The sequence below is a fragment of the Elephantulus edwardii genome, unplaced genomic scaffold (genome assembly GCF_000299155.1).
Source record: "Elephantulus edwardii isolate Elephantulus edwardi_28Jun2011 unplaced genomic scaffold, EleEdw1.0 scaffold00061, whole genome shotgun sequence".
Lineage (NCBI taxonomy): Eukaryota > Metazoa > Chordata > Mammalia > Macroscelidea > Macroscelididae > Elephantulus > Elephantulus edwardii.
In genome coordinates, this window is record NW_006399811.1 from 10,681,335 (window position 1) to 10,708,043 (window position 26,709).

The following is a 26,709-nucleotide window of genomic DNA, read 5'->3' on the forward strand; positions in this document are numbered from 1 at the left end:
AGTCAAATGCCTTTGCATAATCAATGAAACACAGATAGACATTCTTCTGGTATTCCCTGCTTTCAGCTAAGATCATCTAACATCAGCGACAGTATCCCTAGTACCACGAGCCCTTCTAAACCCAGGGTTAAAAATTACAAAATTATAAAATGAAAGCTGAAATAATAGGTGGATTACTTTTTAATGGAGGTAAAATATTTTTTTGAAGTATAACTTACATAAATTAAAAACTCAAATGTAGAAATCAGTGAATTTTTACAAATAGAACAGAGTTGTATAACCTTACCCCTAAAAGCATTACTAGCATATCAGTCCCTATGTCTGTCCCTTACCATTACCTATCCAAAAAAATAATAATGATCATGACTTTTAACACTACAGATTTTTTCAATTTCCTAATTCCTAGTCAAGTTGGACTTTTTGATAAGTGTATGTGCAATATGATACTTATTTAGTATTATTGAATTTTACAAACAACTCTAGGAACTGACATGAAAAAGCATTGAATTAAAAAGGTACTTTGTAAATGTTAACTCAAATCACAAAAATACAAAGAAGAAAAGGAGCATTGTTTACTTTGAAGAAAGGTAAAGATTTGAGGGTAAACTTTCTGAAAGGAGGTAACATTTAAGTTGGGTCTTTGAAACTATATCCATATTAACTAAATGTTTAGTGATAGGATAGGGTGAGTTGGAGGACAGTGTTTCAAGGGCAAAAGCCTGTGTGGATGCTTGGTGACATTAAAGTATATGATATGTTTGGGGATGAAAAAGACAGCAAATAGTGTTCAGATACTAGTGTTCTAAAAGTTGATGATTAGGGGAGGAGGAAAAATAGCATGTTTAATTTATACATTATATACTAGTTTTCAGTATTTGGGATGCAGCAATTCCAAGAAATAAAAATTCCAGGTAAAAGTAGTATAAACATTTCATATAATTTAACATAAGTACCTCAGGTAACAGAGAACTTCCCCTTTAAGATTTTCTTGCCTGTAATCTTTCTAGCAAGATTGAAGTTCTCAGAGACTTCATTTTACTTAGATCTGTAGTTGACATCCATGGAAGTAGCACTCAGGAAATCAAATGACATTGCATTTGGACAAACCTCTCCAAAAAAGAATCTTTTAAAGTGCTGAAGAGCAAGGATGTCACCTTGAGGACTTTGTGTTGTATCCTTTTATAATGTTCTCAGGAAGGTCAATTTCTGGAGAAAGACATAATGCTTGGTGATGGGGTTGTTGGGTGCCGTCAGGTCTAATACAACTCATAGGGACTCTATGAATACAAATTTGAACCCTGTCCTATCCTGTGCCATCTTCATCATCTGTGACATGCTTTGGGCCCCTAGGTGCAGCCACTCTGTGTCATTCCATCTCGTTGAGGATTTTCTTCTCTGTCACAGACCCTCCACCTTTGCAAGCAGAAAAGATCCACAGTAAGATGGATCGATCAGGTCACTGCAACAATAACAGCAGTTTTGACACAGCAGCAGTTTTGAGGATGCCACAGGATCAGACAGTGTTTTGCTCTGTTGTCCATCATTTTGCTATGAGTCAGAGACATTTACAACAATCTTGATTATAGCACTTAACACTCTATAATAGCACTTACAACGGTCTTTGTAATAGCAGATCTCTCTTCCAAGGAAAACACTGGATGGATTTGAATAGCCAACATTTTGGTTAGCTATTTAATCATTCTACCATGAGCACTCCTTAACAAGTTTTGACTCATGAATTGGCTGTGGTGGATCAACATTTTTATAAACTTACTTTATGTTACAACTAAGACTGATGTTCATAAATTGAACCAGCACAATAATAGCATTGCAAGGTGTTAAAAACCCCAAAATATTCTAAGACATTAATACTGTTTTATCAAGAGTAGTTTTGTAGCTGCACAGCAGTACAATAACTTTGCTGTTATTATGAGCACTTGCAGTTCTGAAATAATCTTTGCTCAAATCCTCAGTAAACACTTTTGGAACCAGCAGCCAGGAAGTCAAAAAAACTAATTGGATTAGGAAAGTCTATTGTGAAAGACCTCCCCAGAGTGCTGAAATTCAGAGATGTCAGTCTAAAGACTAAGTATGTCTGATTCAGACCAAGATTTTCACAAGTTCTTGCTATGTATCAGAGAGCTAGACAATGAATAAGGATAACAGAGGGAGAATTGATACATTTGAGTTGTGATGATGGAGAAGAGTATTGAAAATACCAGGGGCTGCCAGAAAAGGTCTCTTCTGAAGAGGTTGAAACCATCTTGCTCTCTGGAAGCAAGGAGCTTGATGAAGCTCTGTCTCACATATTTTGGGCATGTGGCCAGGAGGGACCAGTCCTTGAAGAAGAGCATCATGCTTGGAATGGTGGAGAGGAAGACCCTGGATGAGATAGATTGACACAGTAACTGAGGCTATAAGGGCAAGTGTGTCGGGAGACAGTGAGATTGGCTCAGGATAGGACAGAGTTCAGAGCTATTGTGCAGTAGAGTCGCTATGAGTTGGAGTTGGCTTGATGGTACAAAAAAAACCAAAAAATTTATAAAAAGATATAAATCTGGTAAAAACATAACATCTTACTACTTTTGCTCTTTGAAGAAAATAATAGATTCTTTAACAATTCTTGAATGATTATTAACATTGTTTCAAGTATTTTGTTATATAAGCAGAATTACTATATTATTATAATACTTGGTATTCATGTCCAGAACTATTTTATTTAATAACATGAACAGAAATTGGAATGTATTGCCAAAATATATTCTTTTCATTATTTATAAAATCACTTACAAATATGTCTTTTTATAGGAATATTTGTTGGGTGCCGTTATAGATTAAGATGCATTTTTATATATGCATATATTTTACAGGTTTTGTGTAGTACTTTATGTGTAGAGCTTCTTGAAAATTTGGCCAACAGGAAACTGAGGACACAAAAAAAAAAAAAGACCCGGAGATCACATTGCAGAATAATACAGTTGATGATAAAAGTAGTGTTTCTTGTCGTTTTAAAACAGCCCAAAGCAAACCCATTGTTATCAAGTCCATTTCAACTTCTGGCAACCCTGTACAAAGTAGAAATGTCCGCACTGCAAATCTCTAAGGAAATAGACCCCCCCCAAAAAAAAACCCAAAAAGCAAGCAAACAAAAAATCCAGATTACCATATCTTCCTCCAACAGAATCTAAGGAGTTGTAACTACTAACCATTCAATTCGTCAACATGTGCTTACCACTGTGTAACCAGAACTAATTTTTTTTAAAATTCCATGGCCTTTTAAAAATAAATATAAAAATCTTCCACCATAGCTATTGTAGTATTGGATATGATTTGTTTACAATTATGTATGCTCTGTACAGCTCACTTCTACCCAGGGATTCTCATATAGCTTTCATTTTCTCTTTTTCTATATAAGAACTTGGATTACTAGAGAGAACATTATATACATAGTATGCACTGAGGATTTTATTTAGAGGAGAGTGTTTTACTAAATAATTGTTTCTATTCAGTCTTAAATATAATACATGAAACCTTTTTCCCCCAAAACAAAGTAGATGGATAAACATTCAAAAGTCGGTAAAAACTTAACTTGCCTTTATTATCATGCTGGTTTAGCAATTCTGTTTTATTTCTTACAGAGAAGCTTGCAGAGGCTCAGCGCAGATTTGCTACACTTCAGAATGAGCTACAGTCATCACTGGATGCGCAGAAAGAAACCACTGGTGTTACCACACTGCGACAAAGAAGAAAGCCAGTCTTCCACTTGTCCCATGAAGAACGGGTCCAACACAGGAATATTAAAGACCTTAAACTGGCCTTCAGTGAGTTCTACCTCAGTCTTATCCTGCTGCAGAACTATCAGGTACTTAAAATGCTTGAACTGGAGAATACAAAGTTTTTACATTACTAACAAATTCTAATAAATCCAGTTACTTTTAACTATAGAAATGACCCAACCCAAGAAAGAAAATCCCTTGCATGTTGTTTTTCTTTATCATCTTTTTCAGAATTGAGATACCTTTCTTGGTTAGCACATATCAGAAATAGCAGTACCGTGTTAATCCTTTCATAACCTATTTATTTTCTAATCTGAATTTATTCTTGTTGTTGATACCATGTGTTTTCAGGAGTGGAAGACTTGGTGAATTGAGAAATATTTCTGAAATTTTGTTAGGAACTGAGATTTTTATATACTGTATGAAACATATCCATCTCTAGCCTTTTGGATTGGATTGTGTGGAACACATTTGTTATTCTGGACTTTGGGGATAAAATTATGTGACACACATCCCTCAGAATTTTGTGGGGGGGTTTAGGATTAGTGAGATGCAGAAGTGTTTCTGAATGCTGCACCACCTTGTAGATCATTGATAGGTACATATGTATGTACATTCATACGTGTACATATATACATTTTAGGATTCCTGACAATTCAGTGTTGATATGAATCTGGATTCTTTGTGAGAAAAGACAGCTTCAAATAACTCATAAGAACACAGTGAAAAAGCAAAAAGAAACAAAAAAGTTTTGTAAAAATCATACCTTCAAAATGCATAATCTCATACAATAATCACACACAAAAAAAGATTTAAACAGTATTTTGCCAACACATGCACATTTCTGTTTCACTTATAGAGCTGTATGAACAGTCAGTTAGAAAGCAACTGCTAGTAAATCCTCTCACTTTAGTTAATTTTTGAAGAGGAAAATAATGTGGGCATGTTGATGTCCCACAGGCCATTACAGGGTTAACAAAACTTTTTTAAAAATCAGTTTTTAAAAAAACTTGGTTTTGTTCTGTATTGAAGAGTATATAGTGACTAACAGTTGGCTTCCTATTTGCTATGTTGAAGAGTAAATGTTAACTAATGTTTGGCTTTGTGTTTTAGGTACACTTTTGGTAGTAATGAGTAGAAATATATATGACTCCCCAGTCATAGCTTGGAAGGAGTGGCATCCACTTCCATAATAGCTTGCCTCTGGAAACCCTATGAACCTGGAGAGAGGATGAAAGGCACCCAAACATTGAGGACTCTCCTTCATAGGGTCGCTATGAGTCGCCTGTGACTTAACGGCATTGAACAACAACAACCCAGTCATTGTTACTTTTGTAAAACTGTTTCGGGGGGGGAAAAAAAGTCTGTTTCTCATAAAAAATAGTAAAATGTCCACAAAAACAATTTAACAGTTAACTCTAGTAGCTAATACTAAAAATGCAAAAAAATCATATCTCAACTTGCTACTTAAAGAATTCTAATTTTATTATCCACAGGATGCAAATTCGTAACTTAAAAAAAAAAAGTTCTTGAGTGATAGTACATACATCACAGCAAAATGTAGACAAAGAAAATCTAGACTATTGGGAAATATCAGTCAATATTTTTTAAAACCTATTCCGAAATGAACTCTGTACACTAAATACAGGATTTTTATTCATTTGTGAAAGAACCTGAATAGTTCAAGTATAGATTGCTATCACTTACTAACTTGAAGGATGTGAATTTGGATGTACCCAAATGAAAAACTACAGATGAAAAAGCTTAACAGTAAGTTTCTCTGACAGTTCCATACGTGAAAACTGTACAAAGCAGTTGTGCTCTGTGACGTCTGGCTCATCATGAGGCAGGAGCTGATTTGACTGCAATTTACATGTATTTCTCTTTTTGGGATTTTTACATAATTAAATCTATAAATAAATAGAAAACATTGTGCTGTTTAAAAACAAAGCATCTTTCAATGAGTAAGTAAACCCAATACTCACTGCTTTTGAGTTGAGTCCAACTCACAGCAGCCTTAGAGGACAGAGTGGGACTGCTGTCCATAGGGTTTCCAAGACTGTTTGCCTTTACAAAAGCAGACTGTCTCACCCTTCTCCTCAGGAGCAGCTTATAAATTCAAACTGTCAAACTTGGTTAGCAGCCCCTGCACTTAATCCAACTCTCTACTACTAGTACACGTCACTGAGCAAGTACATTACTGCTTTTCCATTTCATTGTTGTTAATTAAAATCAGTAACATCTTAGTTAAGATAACAATCAGTTAAGACTATCATAATATGATACCAGTATAACAACTACAGCTTATAAAATAGAAGTACTACCAGAGGCAAAATTAACATTTTCAAATAAGATTTGTTATCTGCATTAGTTTAAGTGTTAATGTATGTACTATATTATTTGTATTCTTTTTTTGTCCTTTTCATAATTCTGCTTTCTTCTCTGTTGATTTTAATATTTTATCATCCCAAGAAAAACTCTGAGAAAATAATTTTAGAAGAATAGAAGTAAATTTCTATGACTTTAAATATAAGAGCATTTCCTTTGCTTTGAAATTTATCAGTGGCCTTATAACTTAACTTTCTAAAGAAGTTGATAGCAAAGAGATAATTCCTTTTTTCTATGAAATGCTAATAATTGTACCTCATTGATTATGCTCTTATGTTATAGGGATATACCCTTGTTAAATTTCATTTGTATTTTTTTAAAAGTCTCCTAAGAAAAGGAAAATAATTGTTAATCATAAAAAATTCTTCTATACCTTCTATTCTTTGGGAACTATCTATTCTATAAACATACTTTTATTTTTAAAATGAGGAAAGAGTAAAAATCACTAAAAAGTCTCCAAGGTCATGATGTATACCACTTAAGAAGAATTTAAGATGTATGAGGAAAAATTTAATAAACAAACGACAGCAAACCATTCTTTTTTAAATCTCCTGCTCTCAGTATAAATGGATGTATGATCAACAACTCTGTTTACTAGAATCTTGCAGATCTCAGTTTCCTACGCCTTTGCATATTGGACAAAGAATAATGAAATTTGAAAATAGAGGAAAATGCAGCATTTTTATGCTGTGAACTAATGAGTAAAGATTGAAGTTCCTCTTATTATCAATAGATCCCTGTAAGATCACTTCTGCTCTATTGTCTTTTCTCTCTCCCATCCCTCAATAACAATAGCTGGAAACTAAATGGAGTTGATAGAACTAGAAACTTGTTTTATATGCCAGTAGGAAGAGAGGAAATGTCTACTGTATCAGTTTTTTCTAAAATCTTTATATAAGGTCATATATATTTTCAATGCATAACCTATTTTCTGAAGATACTCTTCTGACTTGAGCAGTAGAGTAATATAAATTAGCATTTTTTAGCACTATAAAAATGTTTGAGTTTAAGACTTTGAAATATGATTCTGTATCAGAATTTCTTTGTTTTACTAAGAAAGAAGAGGCATGCCCACTTTTTTGTGACTACTTTTATAATGAAACCATTGCTGTTTCCCAGAGTACTCAATCTTAAGTCTGATCAGCTCTATCAATGTATGTTGTTGTTGTTATGTGCCGTCGAGTCGTTTCCGACTCGTAGTGACCCTATGCACAACAGCCCTAAACCCTGCTCTATCCTGCACCACCCGCACCGCCTCTGACACACCCATCCCGATTACCCCAGTCACCGAATCAATCCATCTCATAGAGGGTCTTCCCCTCCTGCGCTGTCCCTCCACCCTCCCAAGCATGATGTCCCTCTCCAAGGACCCGTCCCTCCTGACAACATGTCCAAAGTATGTCAGACGAAGCCCCAGAATCCTTGCCTCCAAGGAGTAGCTTGGTTTAATCCTCTCCAAGATGAATCTGTTTGTTTTCCTATCAATGTATAGTGTTTCTAATTTCCTATGTTTTAATAGGACATACAGTAGTGTTTCTCGTTTCTCTCCGTAGAATCTGAATTTTACAGGGTTTCGAAAAATTCTTAAAAAGCATGACAAGATCCTGGAAACATCTCGTGGAGCAGATTGGCGAGTAGCTCATGTAGAAGTAGCCCCATTTTATACATGCAAGAAAATCAACCAGCTCATCTCTGAAACTGAGGTATAGTCGTGCCACTTATATACCACATATTTTCAACAATATCCGTGCTTAATTTTATTGAGGCAATTTCTTCATCCTGGTTTTTTTTTGTAATTGTTATTAGCTTTGAATACATATAGCATTACTCTTGCTTTATCACTAAATATTCACCAAGAAATTCTAGAATAACATAAGTAACTGGTACAGAATTATTTATACATTACACAAGTTTTGCATAACCTATGTAAAAACTTAATAACTTGTGTTCCTAGGCTGTAGTGACCAATGAACTTGAAGATGGTGACAGACAGAAGGCTATGAAAAGATTACGTGTTCCTCCTTTGGGAGCTGCGCAGGTCAGTATTTGCTTTCAGATATTTGGTTGGTTTGGTGGTTTTGCCTACTTAATAATAAAATCTGTTTCATTGAGAAAATATATTGGCTTTATTACTTAAAGAACTTTATTCAGTCACATTTTCTAAGGTGTTAAAATTGTTTCTTCTTTAAAACTTAGGTGCTAGATTTCAGTTCATACTTAATGGCATATCATCTTTTTATTCTTAACTCTGTATTCTCTGTCTTCCTTTTCTTATTGACATGCTAACATCTGGGTTTCACCAAGTAGTTATGGTGAGATAGTCAACTAACTTAGTTGACATGGAGGTGATAGTGTACTGTTGAGTCAGGACTGACCCATAGCTGACCTGCCAGCAGTTTTCAGAGGCATTTAATCTCCCGGGAGGAGATTGCCCATCCTTCTCTGGCAGAGCAACTGTTGGATTGAACCACATGCCTTTAGGATTGCAGCACAGATTGTTACCTTTAGGCCACCAGAGGTCCCTTACTTAGTTGAGAGGGGATTTTTAATATACTGAGCTACTAAATAAGCTCCATTCAAAATACAGTATTTACATAAAAAAAAGTACCACCAAAATTTAAGTGATCCGTTCTTTGCCATAAAACAGGTTGCAATACATTTGAAAGAAATTTAAATCATACAAGCTATGGTCTCTGACCACAATGTAATAAAAAAATAACAGAAAGGACTTCCTTAATCTAATATAATGCATCTAAGAAAAATCCAAAACTTGTATCATATTTAAAGACACACTTAAATGCTTTCCCTCTAAGATTCACTACTTTTATTTCAGTTTTTCTTTTCACTTTTGATTCACACACACCACTTTCATTTAGCATTATCTGAAAATTACAGCAAATGTGGTAAGATAAGGAAAAGAAAGGCATCTGGATTGAAGGGAAAAAATAAAACTAGTTTGGTATTTTTTTGCCAGTACCATGGTACTATTTTTAGAAAAAGGCAGTGGGATTCTAGCAATTAGAACTGTTGTTGATTGCCTTCAAGTAGAGCACAATTCATTTCAAACTGTTGTTTGTCTTCAAGTAGAGCACAACTCATAGCTACTCTATGAACAAAAGGCCCGAAGCCCTTCTACAATTATTGACATTTATCAAAGTTCATAGCGCTTATGTTGCTTGGGAAGTGGATGCCACTCCTGCTTCCAAACCTGTCGTAGTATGTTATTGTTATGTGCCATTGAGTTGCATACAATGTATAGCAAGTAACCCTATATACAGTAGCTCTGAACACTTCCCTGTCCTTAGCCAGTCTCATTAATTCTAACACATCAACCCCCATTGCCCCAGTTACTGTATCAATCCATCTCATCCGGGGTCTTCCTTTCCTACGCTGTCCATCCACCCTTCAGATCATGATGTCCTTCTCCAAGGACCAATCTCTCCTGGCTACATGCCCAGAGTAAGTGAGGCGGAGCTTCAGAATACTAGCCTCCATGGAGAGACTTGGTTTCACCCTCTCAAAGACTGACCAGTTAGTTTTCTTGGCAGTCCAAGGTATATTCAAGCCTCTTCTCCAGCACCACAACTCGAAGGCATCTATTCTTCTTCTGTCATCCTGAGTCATTGTCCAACTCGCTGAAGCATAACAAGTAATTAAGAAGACCATGACCTGGATTAGGTGCACCTTTGTATCTAGAACTAATAAATTGGATTTTGCAAGCACCAAAGACCAGATGTAACTTCTTAATCTTTCATAACATCAGTTTTGCACTACCACCTGGTCTTCAGAATATAACCATGTCAATAGGAGAAGAATGCATGCATACTCAACAACTGAAAAAGTGGAATTTCTGTAGTCTCACAGAAATAATAACAAAGTAAAAAAAAACCACCAAACAAACCCAAAACCAGTATCAATTTCCATACTATCAAAATATTAAATACTCAATAATAAGTCTGACAAACAAACTTTGTGTTGAAAAGTACAAAACATTTGTTAAGAGAAATTAAAGTTGTATTTAAGTGAGAGCTATACCATGTTCATGGATTAGAAAAGTTACTATTTTTGTGATGTCTTTTCTTCCTAAATTGATCTACAGATACAATGCAGACCAACCCAAAATCTCAGCAGACTTTTTTTCTTACTTTTTTAAAATTATTACTAATTTTAATGAAAGTTTACAGAGACTGAGGATTTCCATTTATTCATTGTTGCACTTTTTCCCTGCCCACCCTTCCCTCCCCTCAATTAGCTCTTCTCTTTGAAAAGTAAAACCATGGCCTGTATCAGGCGCATCTTAGTCTCCAGAGAGACAACGTTGCTCTTGAGTACTTTAGAGAGGTCGCTAACTGCAGACTTTCCCATCACAATGCGTTTTTTGATTTCCTGGCTATTGGTGCCAAGAGTGTTGACCGTGGAGCCGAGCAAACTGAAGCTGTAAACACTCTCAATCTCTTTGCCATCCATCCTGATGCTACCGATTGGTCCAGTGATGAGAATTTTTGTCTTCTTGACATTGAGCCTCAGTCCATACTGAATACTGAAGGCTGCAGTCCTTGACCCTCTGCAGTAAGTGCATGAGGTCCTCCTCAGTTTCAGCGAGCAAAGTTGTGTCATCTGCATAACGCAGATTGTTGATAGATCGTTCACCAATCCTAACGCCACACTTCTCCTCATAGAGCTCAGCCCCCCAGATAATCTGCTCTGCATAGAGGTTGAAAAGGTATGGCAATAAGACACATCCCTGGTGTACACCTTTCCCAATTTTGAACCATGTGGTGTTACCCTGCTCTGTTCTGACAACTGCTTCTTGGTCCAAGTATAGGTTTCGCATTAGCACGATGAAGTGTTCTGGGATTCCCATTCTTCTCAGAGTCATCCACAGTTTGTTATGATCCACACAGACAATCGCCTTTGCATAATCAATGAAACACAGATAGACATTTTAGAAGCATAATAGGTAATTGAAAAGACTATAATCTGAATCAGGGATCCCTTAGTCTTCAAATTTACATTATTGCTCTTCAGTACTTTGGAGAGGTCACTGATAGCCGACTTACCCAAAGCAATATGTCTCCTCATCTCCTCACTGCTGGTACCAAGCATGTTGATTTTGAATTTAAGAAAGAGGAAGTCATTGACAATTTTCAATCCTTTTGTCATCTATTCATGATGTTTCCTATTGACCCAGGGGTAAGGATCTTTGTTTTCTTAATGTTCAGATGTAATCCATACTGAAATCTTTGATCCTCTATAGCAAGTGTTTGAAGTCCTCTTCATTTTTAGTTGAGTAAGGTTGTATAATCTGTAGGTTGCTGGTGAGTCTTCCTCTAGTCCTTGTGCCACATTCTTCTTTATAAAATTACTTACTCAGCATACAGATTGAATAGGAATGGAGAAGATACATCCTTGATTTCTTGCTCCATTCAGACAACACTTCTCCTGTTTCTCCCATAGAAAGGCTCATGGATTTGAACCACTAACCTTTACTTTATAAGCTCAACATTTAATTCACTATGTCACTCAGTCTCCTTAGTGACTCATTACTCCTGTACCTTCTGTAATACATTTTTAATAACTAGCTAGTCTGATGATAATGACTTACTTTGGACATGTTGCTAGGAGAGGTTATTCCTTAGAGGGGGACATCATGCTTGGGAAGGTGGAGAGACAGCAAAAGAGAAGAGACCTTCATTCTGGTAGACTGACCCAGTGAATGTGGCAATGGGCTTTAGTATGTCAGATTGTGAGGATGGCACAGGACAGGACAGTATTCAGTTCATAGGATTGCTATGAGTCATACTTAATTCAGCAGCACCTGACAACAGTTCAGATTTCTAAAAATTCAGAGTATATAGCAGTTATTTTCATAATAGACATTTGAGTGAGGCTCATACTGTTATTTATTATAATTATAGTATGTTTTAAATCCAATCAATATTTTTGCCTATATTTAAATGCCATTTTTTTCTTCCATAGCCTGCACCAGCATGGACTACTTTTAGAGTTGGCCTATTTTGTGGAATATTCATCGTATTGAATGTTACCCTTGTGCTTGCCGGTAAGTTAGTTTAAATTTTAGTTTAACTTCTTTTACTTTAATATGTCTATATCATATTCTGTCCCCCTGTAAGGAATCAACTGGGCAACTACCAAATCTATAGTCTGATATATTTGTCAGAGCTGATTATTTTTTGTTCTTATTAGTAAGCTGGAATTTGGGTTTTGTTTAACATGTTGCCACAAATGACGGCAAAATGTGTTTCTAAGCATGGTCGTCAATTTAAAAGTGGCAGTGTTAATTCTCCTCCCCTTGGATATATTTGTTTCTTAAAATAGAGCTAATAGATAGCTTTTTGCCATCATTTTCCACTTTTTATATACAATTTCTTCAGACTTTCAAAGAGCTCAATCATCAGAAATTTTAACTCCCTTGATTTCATGTGAGAGTAAATAGATGTAAATAAGTTTTGTTTGGTTGGTTTTTTGGCTTTAACTTAGGTACTTCATTTTTTAGAGAGCCTTTCTCATTCAGAACTGATTTACAGTTATTTTGCGTATAGTTTTAAGAAACTTGGTTATATAATTTTCTGTTTCATAGATGATAAAAATTAGAAGAGGAAAAATTGCTAGAAGCAAGTACATTGCCAGCATCAAAAAATTATATAACAGTAAAGGAGCCATCATCTTATTAAACTTCCCATTAGACTTTGACATGCCCCATAGCAGCATTTGACTTTGTTGGTCGCTCCTCCTTGAAATTCTTCCTTCACACTTTGCTGTATTTACTGTCCTTCTGCTTTTTTCCTTGGACACTGTGCCTGCCCTACCAGATGTCTGTATGCTTTTATTGTTGTTATTAATTGCCATTAATAATGTCTCCCAAATAATAATGTCTCCTCTACCCAGAGTGATATTTCAAAAAGAGTATTTGAATGTCAGTAGGAATTGGCTAAAAAAATCCTTACCTGTTACCTCTAATCTAAATATGTTCTCTCTTCTGTATAGCATCTGTAAAAGAAGGGCAGTCTCTTCCCATACAAGTTATCGTTTCAGAAACCCAATGGAGAGTCAAGTGCCAATTGGACAACAATGAGTTTAAGTTGTTTGAATTTTCTTTGAATTTCTAAAGCTAAAAACTTTCAGCCTCTCTCTTCCCTCACACTCCATCTCCATTCATCAGCAAATCTTGTTAGTTGGTCTTTTAAATAAATACATTTTAAATCTGACCACTTCTCAACTTCATCAGTGCCACACTCATATAAGTAATAAATTTCTTGCTCAGTATACTGCCGTTTTCCTTACTTACCTTCCTTCATCTACTATTATCCCCTTAGAGACATTAAGTGTATTTTTTTAAATTAGCTTTTCATTGTCATTTAAGTTCAAGTCTAAGGAGGAAATTGACTTTCCATTAAACAATTGATACATTTCATGACATTGGTTACAATCTCTGCTTCCTCTATTTCCCATTTCCATACCTCCTCCTTTACTAGCCTTTCTTTCTAAGCCTTATCCCAGCATAAATAGTGCCCTTTTGATCTTGTATGACTGATTATTATAAGGAGTATGTTTCTCCCTTTTGTGGCTGATCCCCTTAATAAGCCTGTCTGTTGTTTGACTGAAAGTTGAGTGATTTCAGTTCCAATCTTGAAGGGTGACTAAGGATTTTTATCTTGGGGATTCCACCTATCTGCAGATCTGCTAGTCTGGTATTTTGCAAGATTTTGAGTTTTATTTCACATTTTCCTCCCATTTTAATCAGAGTTGTCAGCAGTAACAGCTGGGCAGCATCTGTTTCTTCCCGGTTCAGGGTCATGGAAGCGCAAGTCTCAACTACAGTGTTTGTTAGTTGTTTTAGTTTTAAAAACATCGCTTAATGTTTCTGAAATTTTACTAATCTTTTAAATTAACTTACACCTTCAATTTAGTGAGTCCTGGTGGCACAGTGGCTAGGGTACTAACCCACAGGAGAAAGATGGCAGTGGTTTGCTTCTGTAAAGATTTACAGCCTTAGAAGCCCTGTGGGACAGTCGCACTCTGTCTTTAGGGTCATTATCTGTTTGAATTGATAGGATGGCAGTGGGTTTCGGGTTTGTTGTTGTAGGTGCTGTCAACGTGACTACAACTCATAGTGTGCAACAGACCTTAAATTTACATACAGGGATGTTTTAAAATTCAGTTCATTCAACAAGTACATTTTATGTCTCACAATTCTGCTACTCACCAGTGAATCAGTCTTAGTATATAAATAAGGTCCTTTTGTTATGACATTTATTATTATGCCACACTCACTGTGTGGTTCAAAATCAAGAAAGGAGGTTTCAGGGTTATATCCTTTCTCCATACCTTTTCAATCTGTATGTGGAACAGATAATTTGGGAGGGTGGCTTGATGAGGAAGAGTGTGGCACTAGGATTGGAGAAAAACTCATCAGCAACCTACATTATGCAGATGAAACAACTTCGCTTACAGAAACTTCAGAGGACTTGAAATGTTTGCTGCAGAAGGTCAAAGACTGCAACCTTCAATTATGGATTGCATCTCAACATCAAGAAAATGAAAGATCCTCACCACCATACCAATAGACAGTATCATGATAGATGGAGAAAGGATTGAGGTCGTTAATTATTTCATCTTGCTTGCATCCACGAGCAACACTTTTGGCACTAGCACTTAGGAAATCAAAATTGCACTGAAGTGTATACACATAAAGCTAGTTGCATTGGAAAATCTGTTGTCAAGGATCTCTTCAGAGTGCTAAAGAGCAAAAATGTCAGTCTAGAGACTAAGATGTACCTGATCCAGGCTGCTTGCTATGCATCTGAGAGCTGGAGTGAATAAAGATGACAGAACAATCTATGTCTTTGAGTTGTGGTACAGGGAAAGGTTATTGAGTATACCATGAACTGCCAAGAGAACAAATAAATCCATCCTGGAGAGGGTAAAACCAGTTTGCTTCTTGGCAAGAATTTTGAAGCTCCGTAACACTTGCTTTGAGCATGTCACTACGAGGGACCAGTCCTTGGAGAAAGGACATCATGCTTGGAAGGATAAAGGATCTATGTAAAGTTGAAGATCCTGAATGAGATGGATTGACACAGAAACTGTGGCAATGGAGTCAATGTGTCAGAGATGATGTGGTTGGCTCAGGACAGGGAAAGGTTCAAAGCCATTGTTCATAGGGTCACTAGTCGACCTGACAGCACATAAGAACCACAACTGAAATCACAACCATCAAGGTAAAACCTACCTGCTTATAGCTGATGGTCCAGTGGGTTTTCAGAGGCTGTAAATTGCACAGGAGGAAAGTGCCCATCTTTCTCCTGAGGAGAATCTGATGAATTCAGATTGCCTGCCTTGGATTGGTAGTGCACCTTCCTACACACGAGGCCAACAGAGATACTGTAAATAATAACAGTACATGGCAAAATAGGATGTACTAAATGTTCTAAGTTATTTCAAATGAATAAATGATTACTTTTAAATAAGAGCATCAGAGAAGACCCAGAAATAAATACTTACTCTGGACATAAATGGAATTAAATGCATTCCAAGAGACAGAAGAACAAAGAGTTGGCTAATGAGACAGAGCCTATTTGAAGAAGTGGTTTCTTTTTCCTTTTTGTTTTAATTCAGGAAAAGTTGAGGTTTTTCTTTATGAAATGTAGACTCTGTTTTTCTGAGCCAGTCTAATTTGTCTTTGAATATGTGTGGTATATGCATTTTAGTATTATTGTACATTATGTACTCTCACCTCAGAACCTGTCTTTGTTTGATGCCAGAGAGACAAAGAGTGAGTTAGAGAGTATGTGTCTGTGGCAAGAGAGAAAGCTAGCTTTTTATATGAGAGTAAGTGTGTATGTGTGTGTGTGTGTGTAAGAGAGAGAGAGAGTGTGAGAGAAAAAGCCAGCTGTCTATTGCTTCTCTCCCAGCAGGTGCTAGAAAGATAACAGTGTTGAGTATCAGAGAGAAAGACAGCAGCAGTCATACATGTACAAGCATGATTCTTTTCTTCAAACATTAATATAAAAAAAATAATGTTCATGGCATCTAGGGGTACAATCCCTAGTGTAATGCACCTATAACTGAAAAATAATGTTCATAATAGCTTTATATCCTCAAGGGGGCACAGCTTGCTGATTAATAAGTTTCCCATAAATCACATCTTCTAGCTATTCCATTTCATGAAGATAAAAAGTTGCTTGTGCTTTTTCAGGCTTAAAGTTTTTCTTTCTTGCGTCATAGTTTGTAACTTATTTTTCTTACCAATTTCTAATAGCCTTTACTTTAAATAATCCCATACAATAATATTATAAAATATTTTACTTACTGATTTGAGAGAGTGAACAGTTTAACCATGTATAGTGGCTCTGACGATGTGTTAAATAACAGGGATTTTTACACTTGGGGTAAGAGTATTTCTTTTTAATGTGTTTTAAGGATAAGTCGGCAGAATATATAAAAATTTTAAATGTAGACCTTTTGATTAAGAATTTTTCTTCCTAAAAAATGTATCTCCTCATCACCTACTTAGACATAGGTACCAAACTATATACATGTAAGAAAGATCTATCACCATTTTGTTTACGCAGTAGCAAAATCTTACTTATTTGACTAGCAGTGATTTTTAAACTAGAACAGTAAGTGTTGGCATTATTGTGGAGAAACTGCAACTTTCATCTTATACCGATAGAACTGTAAAATGTCTCTGGAAAAGTTTGGTGGTTCCTCAAAAAGTTGAACATAGGACTACCACATTGCCCAGAAATCCCAATTCAGAGTATATCCACATAAGTAGTAGTAGGAATACAAACAGAAACCTGGGCAGAGCTGTTCACTCCACCTTTCTACTATCATGACTTTTCATGATAGCCAGGAAGGTGGAATGACACTAGGGCACCGGTTTCTATCATAAACAGCTTTCTGTTATGACTTTTTATGATAGCAGAAAGTTGGAAACATCCTAAATATTCATCAACTAATGACTGAATAAACAAAGTAAATGCTAAAATACTACTCAGTGCTGACGTGAAATAAAGTCCTAATACATGCCACAACATGGTTGAACCTTGAAAGTAACTATGCTGTGTGAAAGAAATCAGTTACCAAATGACATATAGTGTATGATCTCAGATATATGAAATAAATATGTAGAGACTTTAGGTTATTAATGATTATTAAGGAAGGAAGTGGCAAAGTTTACTCGGAAATCATTCAGTTTTGATTAATGATGGTGAAGGATTTGGAAAAAGTGAGAATGGTTGCACAACTTAAAGAATGTAATCAATGTCACTGAATGGAACATGTAGAAATTATTGAATTCAGATATGTTTTTTGTCTATTTTACCAGCAACTCTGATAATGTAGTCCATAGGAAGTTTGCATGGCTAAGCCAAAGGTGGCACCTCTCTGGATGTCCCTGTCTACTGGCATCTCTGAAGGAGAAAGATGAGCATTCTCCTCCTATGCAGTTTACAGCCTCCCAAAAACCCACAGGAGGATGACCTGTAGTTCAGCTCCTAACTGAAGGCAAAGAAATCTTTTCACCACAATTAAAAGACACAACATTGGAAACCATTCAGGCATATATGAGAATGCTTATAAGAGTACTGTTTTAATTGTCCCCCAAACCGGAAACAAACCAAATGGAGAATACAGAAATAATTTCAACTATAAGGATAGACCTAATTCCCATTGATCAGTAAAACAACTAAAACTTACAAAAATGTAATTAATTGCCATTTTATACCTAGAGTTCAAAGTCTAGGTGGTTTCGAGTGGTTTTTTAAAACTCCAAAACAAAGACTTTTTCTGTCCTATTTTTAAATTGTTACATAGATAATAAATGTGAATGTAAGTACATTTATAAGTTATTGTTGAATTCTCTTCAAATATATTATGATATGTATAAATTATTATTTTTAAAATGATAAATACCACCGTTATTAGGGAAATGGAGAAATTGTTATGCCAAGTTGACATGTTTCCTACATAATTGATTGCACTCACTATTCAATGAATTTTTGAACGGCTCAGGAAGATCTGACACTTAAATAATAATTAGAATTTGAAGTACTAGAGGAAAAGGAAGGCTATTTTAGTTACTGTTAGCAGCATGAGCATATTTTAAAAAGTAAACTCGTTAAAAAAATAATCATTTTCATCTGGAGCTAAGAATGAATATTTAGAGTTATTGTGAGAAGTTTGAGGAAAGTGAGCTGGCCATTAGATTGGAAAAAGCTTGAATACTATGTTTATAATCATTAGAGAGTTATGAGACAAAAAATGATGCTGAATGTTTGCATGGGCATATGAGTAATAAAATAGAATGGTTAAGAATGTAGACATGAAGGAGCTCTGGTGGCCTAGTGGCAAGAAGCTGCACTGCAATCCCAGAGGTACAAGGTTCAAATCCACCAGACGCTCTGCTGGAGAAGCAGGGTTAATCTCCTCCTGTGCCAGTCAGATCTGATTTGACGGTACACACACACAAAATAATAAATAAAAATAAAAATAAAAATAAAAAAGAATGTAGACATGGAAACAAAACTGTCTGTTTCAAGTCCTCTCTCTTCCCTGTCCTGGCTCAGGAACCTTAAAAGAGGTTTTCTCACTGCACTTCAGTTTCCTTAGTAATCCCAGAGCCATTGTAAGGCTTAAGGGAATTAAAGTATATAAAAGTAATTTTTTTCAATGTTTAGCACATAGCATTTTACTATAATAAATAATAGTAATGATTATTAATATGAAATATTTTCATATTTAAATTATTTCTTATTGCTTTCATGTGTACGAGTTCTTTTAATTTCACAAATTTGAGGTAGCTGTCACTACATTTCTTGCTTTATGATGGAAAAATCTAAGTCAAAATATTGTATCAGAAATCTCCAACTGTGGCAGAACAAGTTATATTAACAGTCTAAGCCATTTTACCATGTCTCTGGGATCTAAAAAACTAGTAAAAGAATGACATGCAGGTAGTCTAGTTTTAGGGAAATTATTCTAGGGAAATATGGCAGAGAAATAAGAAGGGAAAGAACCTTGAGCCAAGGCTTTCAGGGTGTTAAAATAATCTAGGTTAAGATTCCATTTATGGAAAAATTCCTACATCAGAGTTAAATTTGTGGGAATAAAGAGACAAGATAATTATTGGAGAGATTATAATTCCTTGTATAACTAACCAATAAATTAATGTTCTTTCAGCTGTATTTAAACTTGAAAGAGACAGAAGTGTGTGGCCCTTGATAAGAATCTATCGGGGTGGTTTTCTTCTGATTGAATTCCTTTTTCTACTGGGCATCAACACCTATGGTTGGCGACAGGCTGGAGTAAATCACGTGCTTATCTTTGAACTTAATCCAAGAAGCAATTTGTCCCATCAGCATCTCTTTGAGGTAATCAAAGCAAGATAAGAAATTCTGTGAATATAATTTACATTATCTATAACCTGGAGTTACAGATATTGTAATTCATCTTCTACTTGAAGAGGATTATTGACTTAATAACTACATTATTTTCTTAGTTTTGTTTTATTAAAGGTATTTCTCAGTTATACTGAAAGTAAAAATGACAATTTTTTTCTTTACCCTTTATCAGATTGCTGGATTCCTTGGAATACTGTGGTGCCTGAGCCTTCTGGCATGCTTCTTTGCTCCGATTAGTGTCATCCCCACATATGTCTACCCACTTGTCCTTTATGGATTTATGGTTTTCTTTCTTATCAACCCCACCAAAACTTTCTATTACAAATCCCGGTTTTGGCTGCTTAAACTGCTGGTAAGTCCAGAAACTTGTATATGCAAAATTTGGAATAATGTATTGGTTAATAGTTTCCTCTAGGATGAAACAAAAACTGTTCAGTAGTTCAGCATCAAAAGGCATCATTCACTCTGTCCTTTATTTGAAAGGCACCCCCAGGTCCAGAGGCTAAGAATATAATGTGTTAGGTAGCCACAAATTGTACATTTTTTTTTACTGTTTGCAACAAATTGTACATTTTGTTGGCCCTATATCCCTTGAAGAACATTTCTTTCACCTAAAGTGGCCAGATGTTTCCTTTTTTTTTTTAAACTAATAATTTGCAACTACTTTGTACAGATTATTTAACCACCTATGTAGAACTTGTCAGTTTTCTTTTAAAAGTGGTGAAAAATCTTTCTGAAGTACAATTTTATTTTTGTGTGTGTACCATCAAATCAAATCTGACTGGTACAGGAGGAGATTGCCCTCCCTTCTCCAGCAGAGCATCTGGTGAAGTTGTACCACGTACCTCTGGGATTGAAGTGCAGCTTCTTGCCACTAGGCCGTGACAGCTCCCTGAAATACTAATGTTTTTTTAAAAAATGATTAAAGCTTTTCTATTTTTTTGTTTTGTTTTGTTTTATTTTTTTAACAGAGAACTTGGATTTCCATCCATTCATTGTTGTACAGTTTCCTCCCTGCCCACTCCTCCCCAGCCCAGTTTGCTTTTTTGGGAGGGAAAAAGAATTCTTTCCTTGTTATACAATCTCCCCCAAGTAAAAGTGGTGAAAACTTTGTTACTGTCTTATTAAATGTATGTGAGTGGTTGTCTTTGTTATTTAGTGCTTCTGTTACAGACTCATAGCAATCCTAGCTCTGACGTCTGCCCTTTCATGAGCCAGTCTCACTGGTTCTGACCACCTACCCCTATCACACCAGTTATGGTATCAATCCATCTCATCCTGGCTCTTCCTCTCCTGTGCTGTCCCTTCACCCTTCTTAGTATGATGCCCTTCCCCAAGGACCGGGCCCTCCTGGCCACATGCCCAGAGTATGTGAGATAGAGCTTCCAAATCCTGGTTTCCAAGAAGAAACAGATTATTATAGTAATCAACCAAATACTTTTGACATATGAAATATTGGTTCTCTAAAAGGCAGGCAATAAGAAGACATTGCACTGGGAAAGTCTGTAGTAAGACACCTCTCCAAGTTATTGAGAAGTAATGATGTCAGTTTGAGGTCTAAGGTGTGCCTGATTCAGGCCATGGTCTTTTCAGTTACTTGGTATGCATCTGAAAGCTGGACAATGACTAAAGATGACAGAAGAAGAATTGATAACTTCGAACTGTGGTATTGGAGAAGAGTGCTGAAGATCTCAGGACTGCCAAAAGAACAGATATGTCTTGAAGAAAGTGCAGCCATAGTGCTCCTTGGAGGCAAGGCTGATGAAGCTTTGTCCTACATACTTTGGACATGTTGCTAAGAGAAATTATTCCTTGATGAAGGACATCATGCTTGGGAAACTGGAGGGTCAGCGAAGGACAGGAAGACCTTCAACCAGGTGGGTTGACATGGCTGTGGCAATGGGCTTGAGTGTGTCAGATTGTGAGGATGATATGGAATAGGACAGGGTTCAGATCGATTGTTTAAAAGGTACAACTATGAGTCATTCTCAACTTGGTCCCACCTAACAACAGCAACAAGGATAGACCTATTTATTGTCTTGGCAGTCCATGCATATATTCAGTAAAAGGCACCGATTCTGTCATCTTCAGTCTAGCTCTCTGAGCATACCAAGCAATTAGATGACGATGGCCTGGATCAAGCACACCTTTGTCTCTAAATTGACACTGTTGGTCTTTAGCACTTTGGCAAGATCCTTGGCAGCAGATTTTCCTAATGGAACTCATCTTTTGATTTCCTAACTACTGATGCCACGAATGTTGATTGTGGATCCAAGCAAGAGGAAATCATTAACGACCTCAAACTGCCATCTTTCATGACACTGCTGTTGGCCCAGTAGTGAGGATCTTTGTTTTCTTGATGTTGAGATGCAATCCATATTGAAGATTTCAAAGGGCAGTTTGCGAAGACAAAATATAACAATGTGCAAACAGCTAATGTTTCAATTCTGTAATCAGCTCAATGGCACAACAAAAGTAGTAAGAATATTTTGTCAGATCAACAAGTTTATTTTGAGAAACTGTATTTTGTTCTGTGTATAATCAGAAATTCCTTTTTTCTATTTTGTCTGTTCTTATGATCCCAAATTCTACAAAGTATGAAAATTCTGTTTCCTACAAAATTAACTTTGTGTGTGTGTGATAAATAGAGAGAGCTTTGAGAGAAGATTTTTACTTACTATTAAACCAGCTTTAATTTGAAAATAAATTGAGAATGCTTTCATAAAATTAATTCTTATTATTATTGTTGTTGTTAAGTGCCATCAAGTAGAGTACAACTCGTAATGACCTGATCAGCAAAAGATATTTCTATGTTCTATCCTGCACCAACCTCACATTTCCTGACACACAAGAGCTCATTGCAGTAGTGACTGTGTCAAACCATGTAAAGATTAGAATTACCAGTCTATACCAAATTAAAAATGAAACCGGTTAACATCAAGTTGGTTCTGACTCATGAATGACCCTGCTTCATAAAGTTTCAGTGACTGACTTTTCCGAAGTTGATTGCCAAGCCCTTCTTCTGAGGTCCTTCTGGATAGATTAAACTTTTCAGTAAGCCCCAAGTATATTCACTATTTTTATATCAAGGGATTACAGTATCTACAAAAGCTTAACTTGACACATAAGAAAATAGTGACAGCCTAATAAATATAAAGCAGTGCATTTGAACCAAAATCTTACTGTTTTTGTTGTTGAGAGCCATCAAGTCAAATAGACTTGTTTGATCCTTTAGTTGTCATTGTTGTTATGTGCTGTCAAATCGCTTGCAACTCAGAACAGTCCTCTGTGCAGCAGCTTTCGACCCTGCTCTTTCCTATGCCAACTTTATTGTCTCTGACACACCTACCTCTATTGCCCCAGTCACTGAGTCAACCCATCTTATTGAGGATCTTCCTCTCTTCCCAAGTATGACTGAGTTCCTTTGGTATTCCATGGAATATTCAGTACTCTTCTCCAGTACCACAATTAAAAGGGATCAATTTTTATCATCCTTATTCACTGGCTAATTTTAAAGTGCATAAGAAGCAACTGAAAAACTATGACATGAATCAGATACACCATCTTTAAAATTACATCTTATTCTTTGAAGAGATCCTTAGCTGCAGATTTCCCCAATTCAGTGCTTCTTTTGGTTTCTTAGCCTCTGTTACCATGGATGTTGATGGTGGATCCAGATAAATTGAAGTTACTGACAACTTAAATCTTTTCTCCATCTATCATGGCATTACGTACTGATCCAGTAGAGAAGATTTTTGGTTTTTTGATACTGAAATCTGGTCAATATTGGTAGTAGTTGTCTTTGACCTTCTGCAGCAACTCAGCTATTTCAGGTTCTCTTTCTGCAAGCAAGATTGTGTCATATGCATAGTGCAGATTACTGATGAGTCTTTCTCCAATCTTGATGCCACTTTCTGCTTCATATAGTCCAGCTTCTCAAATTATTTGCTCAGCATTCCAATTAAATAGTTTAGAGAAAGGATACAACCTTCACTCACACCTTTCTTGATTTTAAATCATGTAATATTCCCTTGTTCTGTACATACAGCAACTTCATGGTCCATGTGTAGGTTTCACATAAGCACAATTAAGTGGATAGCAATCAAGAAAGGAAAGTAGCCCAGATCTCCTTAATTTTTCTCATCTCTATTACTGTCATTAAAGGGGAATTGTCTCCATCCAAAGCACTAAAACAATTAATTCCTAAGAGGACAGATAGCCCCACCCCAATCACAAACCTGCTTCTTTCAGTGCTAACACCAGCTGTTCCTCCCAGGATTCTCACTGCTGTACTGCTGCTTCCACTAATCTGGACAAAATGGCCATACAGAACTCACAGAACACCATCCTCATGGTATGAGATTTATTAGGGGAGTTAACAGATTGCAATTCAAGTTGGAAACAGAAGGCAGTTCTTCAGTCAGAACAGCTTCTCAAGTATGCTTGTAGGCCCCTTGACCTTTGGCCTCTCGGTTTTAGGTAGTATTACAAAGCTTTTTTTAGTTCACCAGGAAACTTGGGGAAGCCCCCTGGCTCTAGCTCCATGAAGCAGCAGTCCCAGGTAAGCTCTATCTCACATCAAATTTCTGGTTCTCCACTGTTGACCTAGATGCTACTCTAGTCAAGGTCCCAGTCTGAGATGTACAGAGAAATTTCTGACCTTCCCAAGGACCCAAGTTGCATTCTGTGCTGCTTGTTTGCTGGTAATGAGATTCCTACCTTCTGCCTCTAAATCTACTCAATTTAAGCCTAGAAGGATGGTAAAACTGGCCATCTCTTCATTGGTAGTGAGCATACCCTATCTATTTGCATGTTCCTACACCCCATTTTGCATGCTCACATCCAGCCATGAAGTAGAAATCAAATGCAGTCGCCTCAGAAAGCCATTTTGAGTAAACCCACTATTCTCTCCTCTTCCCCGAAATTGATACTTATTTCTGTATCATGAAAATTTCACCCAAATTTTTATTTAAAAGATTAGGTTTTCCATTTCCCCCTACATTTTCATAACTCAAAATGTATTGCCTTCCAGCCAGTGCCAATTCATAGCTGACCGTCCAGCACTGTAGGTCATATGAGAGAAGATTGCCCATATTTCTTCAGCAGAACCACTACTGAATTCAAGCCTCCAGCGAGTTTGGCCCTTTGAGTTAGCAGTGCAGCTCTCTACAAACTATGCAACCGGAACTCCCCTCAGTTTCGTTAAAACAAAAAAGCCATTCTTAAGTGCACCATCACTAGGCCTAACTTTAGGTTTGAAATGTACATACATATCTGAATCAGTCATGAAAATATTACCACCTTTAATACATTGTCATCACCTAGCAATGTGCATTTTCGTAAAAATACAAAGATTCATATTATCTGAAGAGAGCAACATGCATTTTAAAGGGATGTCAATTGTTTTCAGCGGAGCAATTTGATGGCATAGTCTGTAGGGAGTTGTTTTGCTAACCCATAGGGCAAACATCTCTAGGGGTTCAAATCCACCAGCAACTCTGAGAGAAAGATAGACACTCTTCTCCGAAGCGCTTTACAGCCCCAAACCCAATAGTGGGTCAGCTATAAATTATTTCTGACTCAAAGGCAATAACAGAAACAAAGAATTTAAGGGTGGGAAAGGGGTATTGGATTATATTTTAGGTTTGGTGTGTTTAGAACAAAAGAAAAAAATCTGGGCTGCTTCTGTTTTAAAATTTATACTGAGAAATCATTGCTGCTTAGTGTGAGATAGCGTTATCTTTCCTATTTGCAATTAGCTAACATTTCATTATTAGATTTTGTGCAATTTTTTTTATTTTGTGCAATTTTAAAACTGTTACCTGCATTAATTCTTTTCATTATAATGCAATACTTTTAAAATGTAAGTGCCTTTTGTTTCTTTCCTTTTTCAGTGAGTGTAAAATCTCTGTATACCTGTATTTCAGTGAAGTTTAGAAGGACTTAGAAAATTGATTTGTTTCTTTGTTTGCATCTTTGCAATAATAGGATAATAAAATTGTGTTCATTTTGTGCTAAGTGAACTGTTTCCCCAGTGCATCGTTCTTTGTTTAAATAGCAAACTGTGATTCATGCATGACTAGTTACTCTTATTAACAGAATAATTGCCTACTGAGTAGACATTTATCTGTGCATCTGCTTTGTGTTTGTTAATAAATGAATACTTGTTGATAGAATAGATTAGAAATTACAATATAGTAAAAAGCAATAGAATAATTCTAAAAATAGCATCAGGGTCATCTGACCTTCTCTAACTTTACCAGGGTGAGAAAGACCAAGATCTTCCATCAAGATCAGCCTAAGGCTGCTTCCTTTAAGGCTAAGGTCTGGTTATAGATTACACTGACCGCATAGAGCTCACACTGTATTAAGGATTATAGGATTTATTAGGGAGGTCACAGATTAAAATTAAGGATCAAGAATGACTCAGGAGACAGTTCTTCAGATAGGACAGCCCCTCAGACTTTTCCCTCAGCCCCTCAATCTCTCAGGGTGGCCTCTCTAGTGTTTAAATAAATGTCAGAAAGCTGTGTAGTTCCCAGGTAAGTGAACAGAGGCACCCTACCCCACCTGGAAGTCTGCCCAAAGACACTCTTGCTCCATGAGTGGGCAAGCCTAATGTGAAAAGAGAATATGCAGATGGGGACAGCCAGGTCTGACCTCTACTAACTCCACAAGAACTTTCCTAATCATCAACATCCACAATACAAAACCAATTCCCATAAAAAATGGTCTCACGCACTCCTGTACCTGTTTCTACTGATGCAGACACCCGTTTCACTGTTCTGCTGAGTCCAAAATCTGTTGCAGTGACCTCGCAGATCTCACAGAACCATACTCAAAGATACAGAGTTCATTAGAGAAGTTTACAGGCTACAGTTCAGGTTGGCAACAGGATACAATCCCTCAGTCCAAATAGCTTCTACAGTGTGTTTGCAGGCCCTTTGACCTTCAGCCTCATAGTTTAGGTCAGAGTTACAAAGTTCCCATCTTGTTATGTGCTATCAAGTCGCCAGTTGACTCATAGGAACCCTGTATACAATAACTCTAAACCCTGCTTTCTCCTGAGTCAATCTCACTATCTCTGACAAAATTACCTTCTTTACCCCAGTTACTGT

At 36.4% G+C, this 26,709-nt stretch overlaps 1 protein-coding gene across 2 annotated transcripts in view; it reads left to right on the forward strand.

The window, feature by feature from the left end:
- XPR1 (xenotropic and polytropic retrovirus receptor 1) overlaps positions 1-26,709 on the forward strand; it is a 252,287-nt gene that overhangs the window by 176,563 nt on the left and 49,015 nt on the right. For both annotated transcript variants that reach the window (XM_006887736.1, XM_006887735.1), the window contains exons 4-9: positions 3,639-3,862; positions 7,718-7,867; positions 8,119-8,202; positions 12,144-12,225; positions 19,371-19,561; positions 19,764-19,943. In XM_006887736.1, coding sequence (XP_006887798.1) covers positions 3,639-3,862; positions 7,718-7,867; positions 8,119-8,202; positions 12,144-12,225; positions 19,371-19,561; positions 19,764-19,943 — 911 coding nt within the window. The remainder of the gene's footprint in view (positions 1-3,638; positions 3,863-7,717; positions 7,868-8,118; positions 8,203-12,143; positions 12,226-19,370; positions 19,562-19,763; positions 19,944-26,709) is intronic.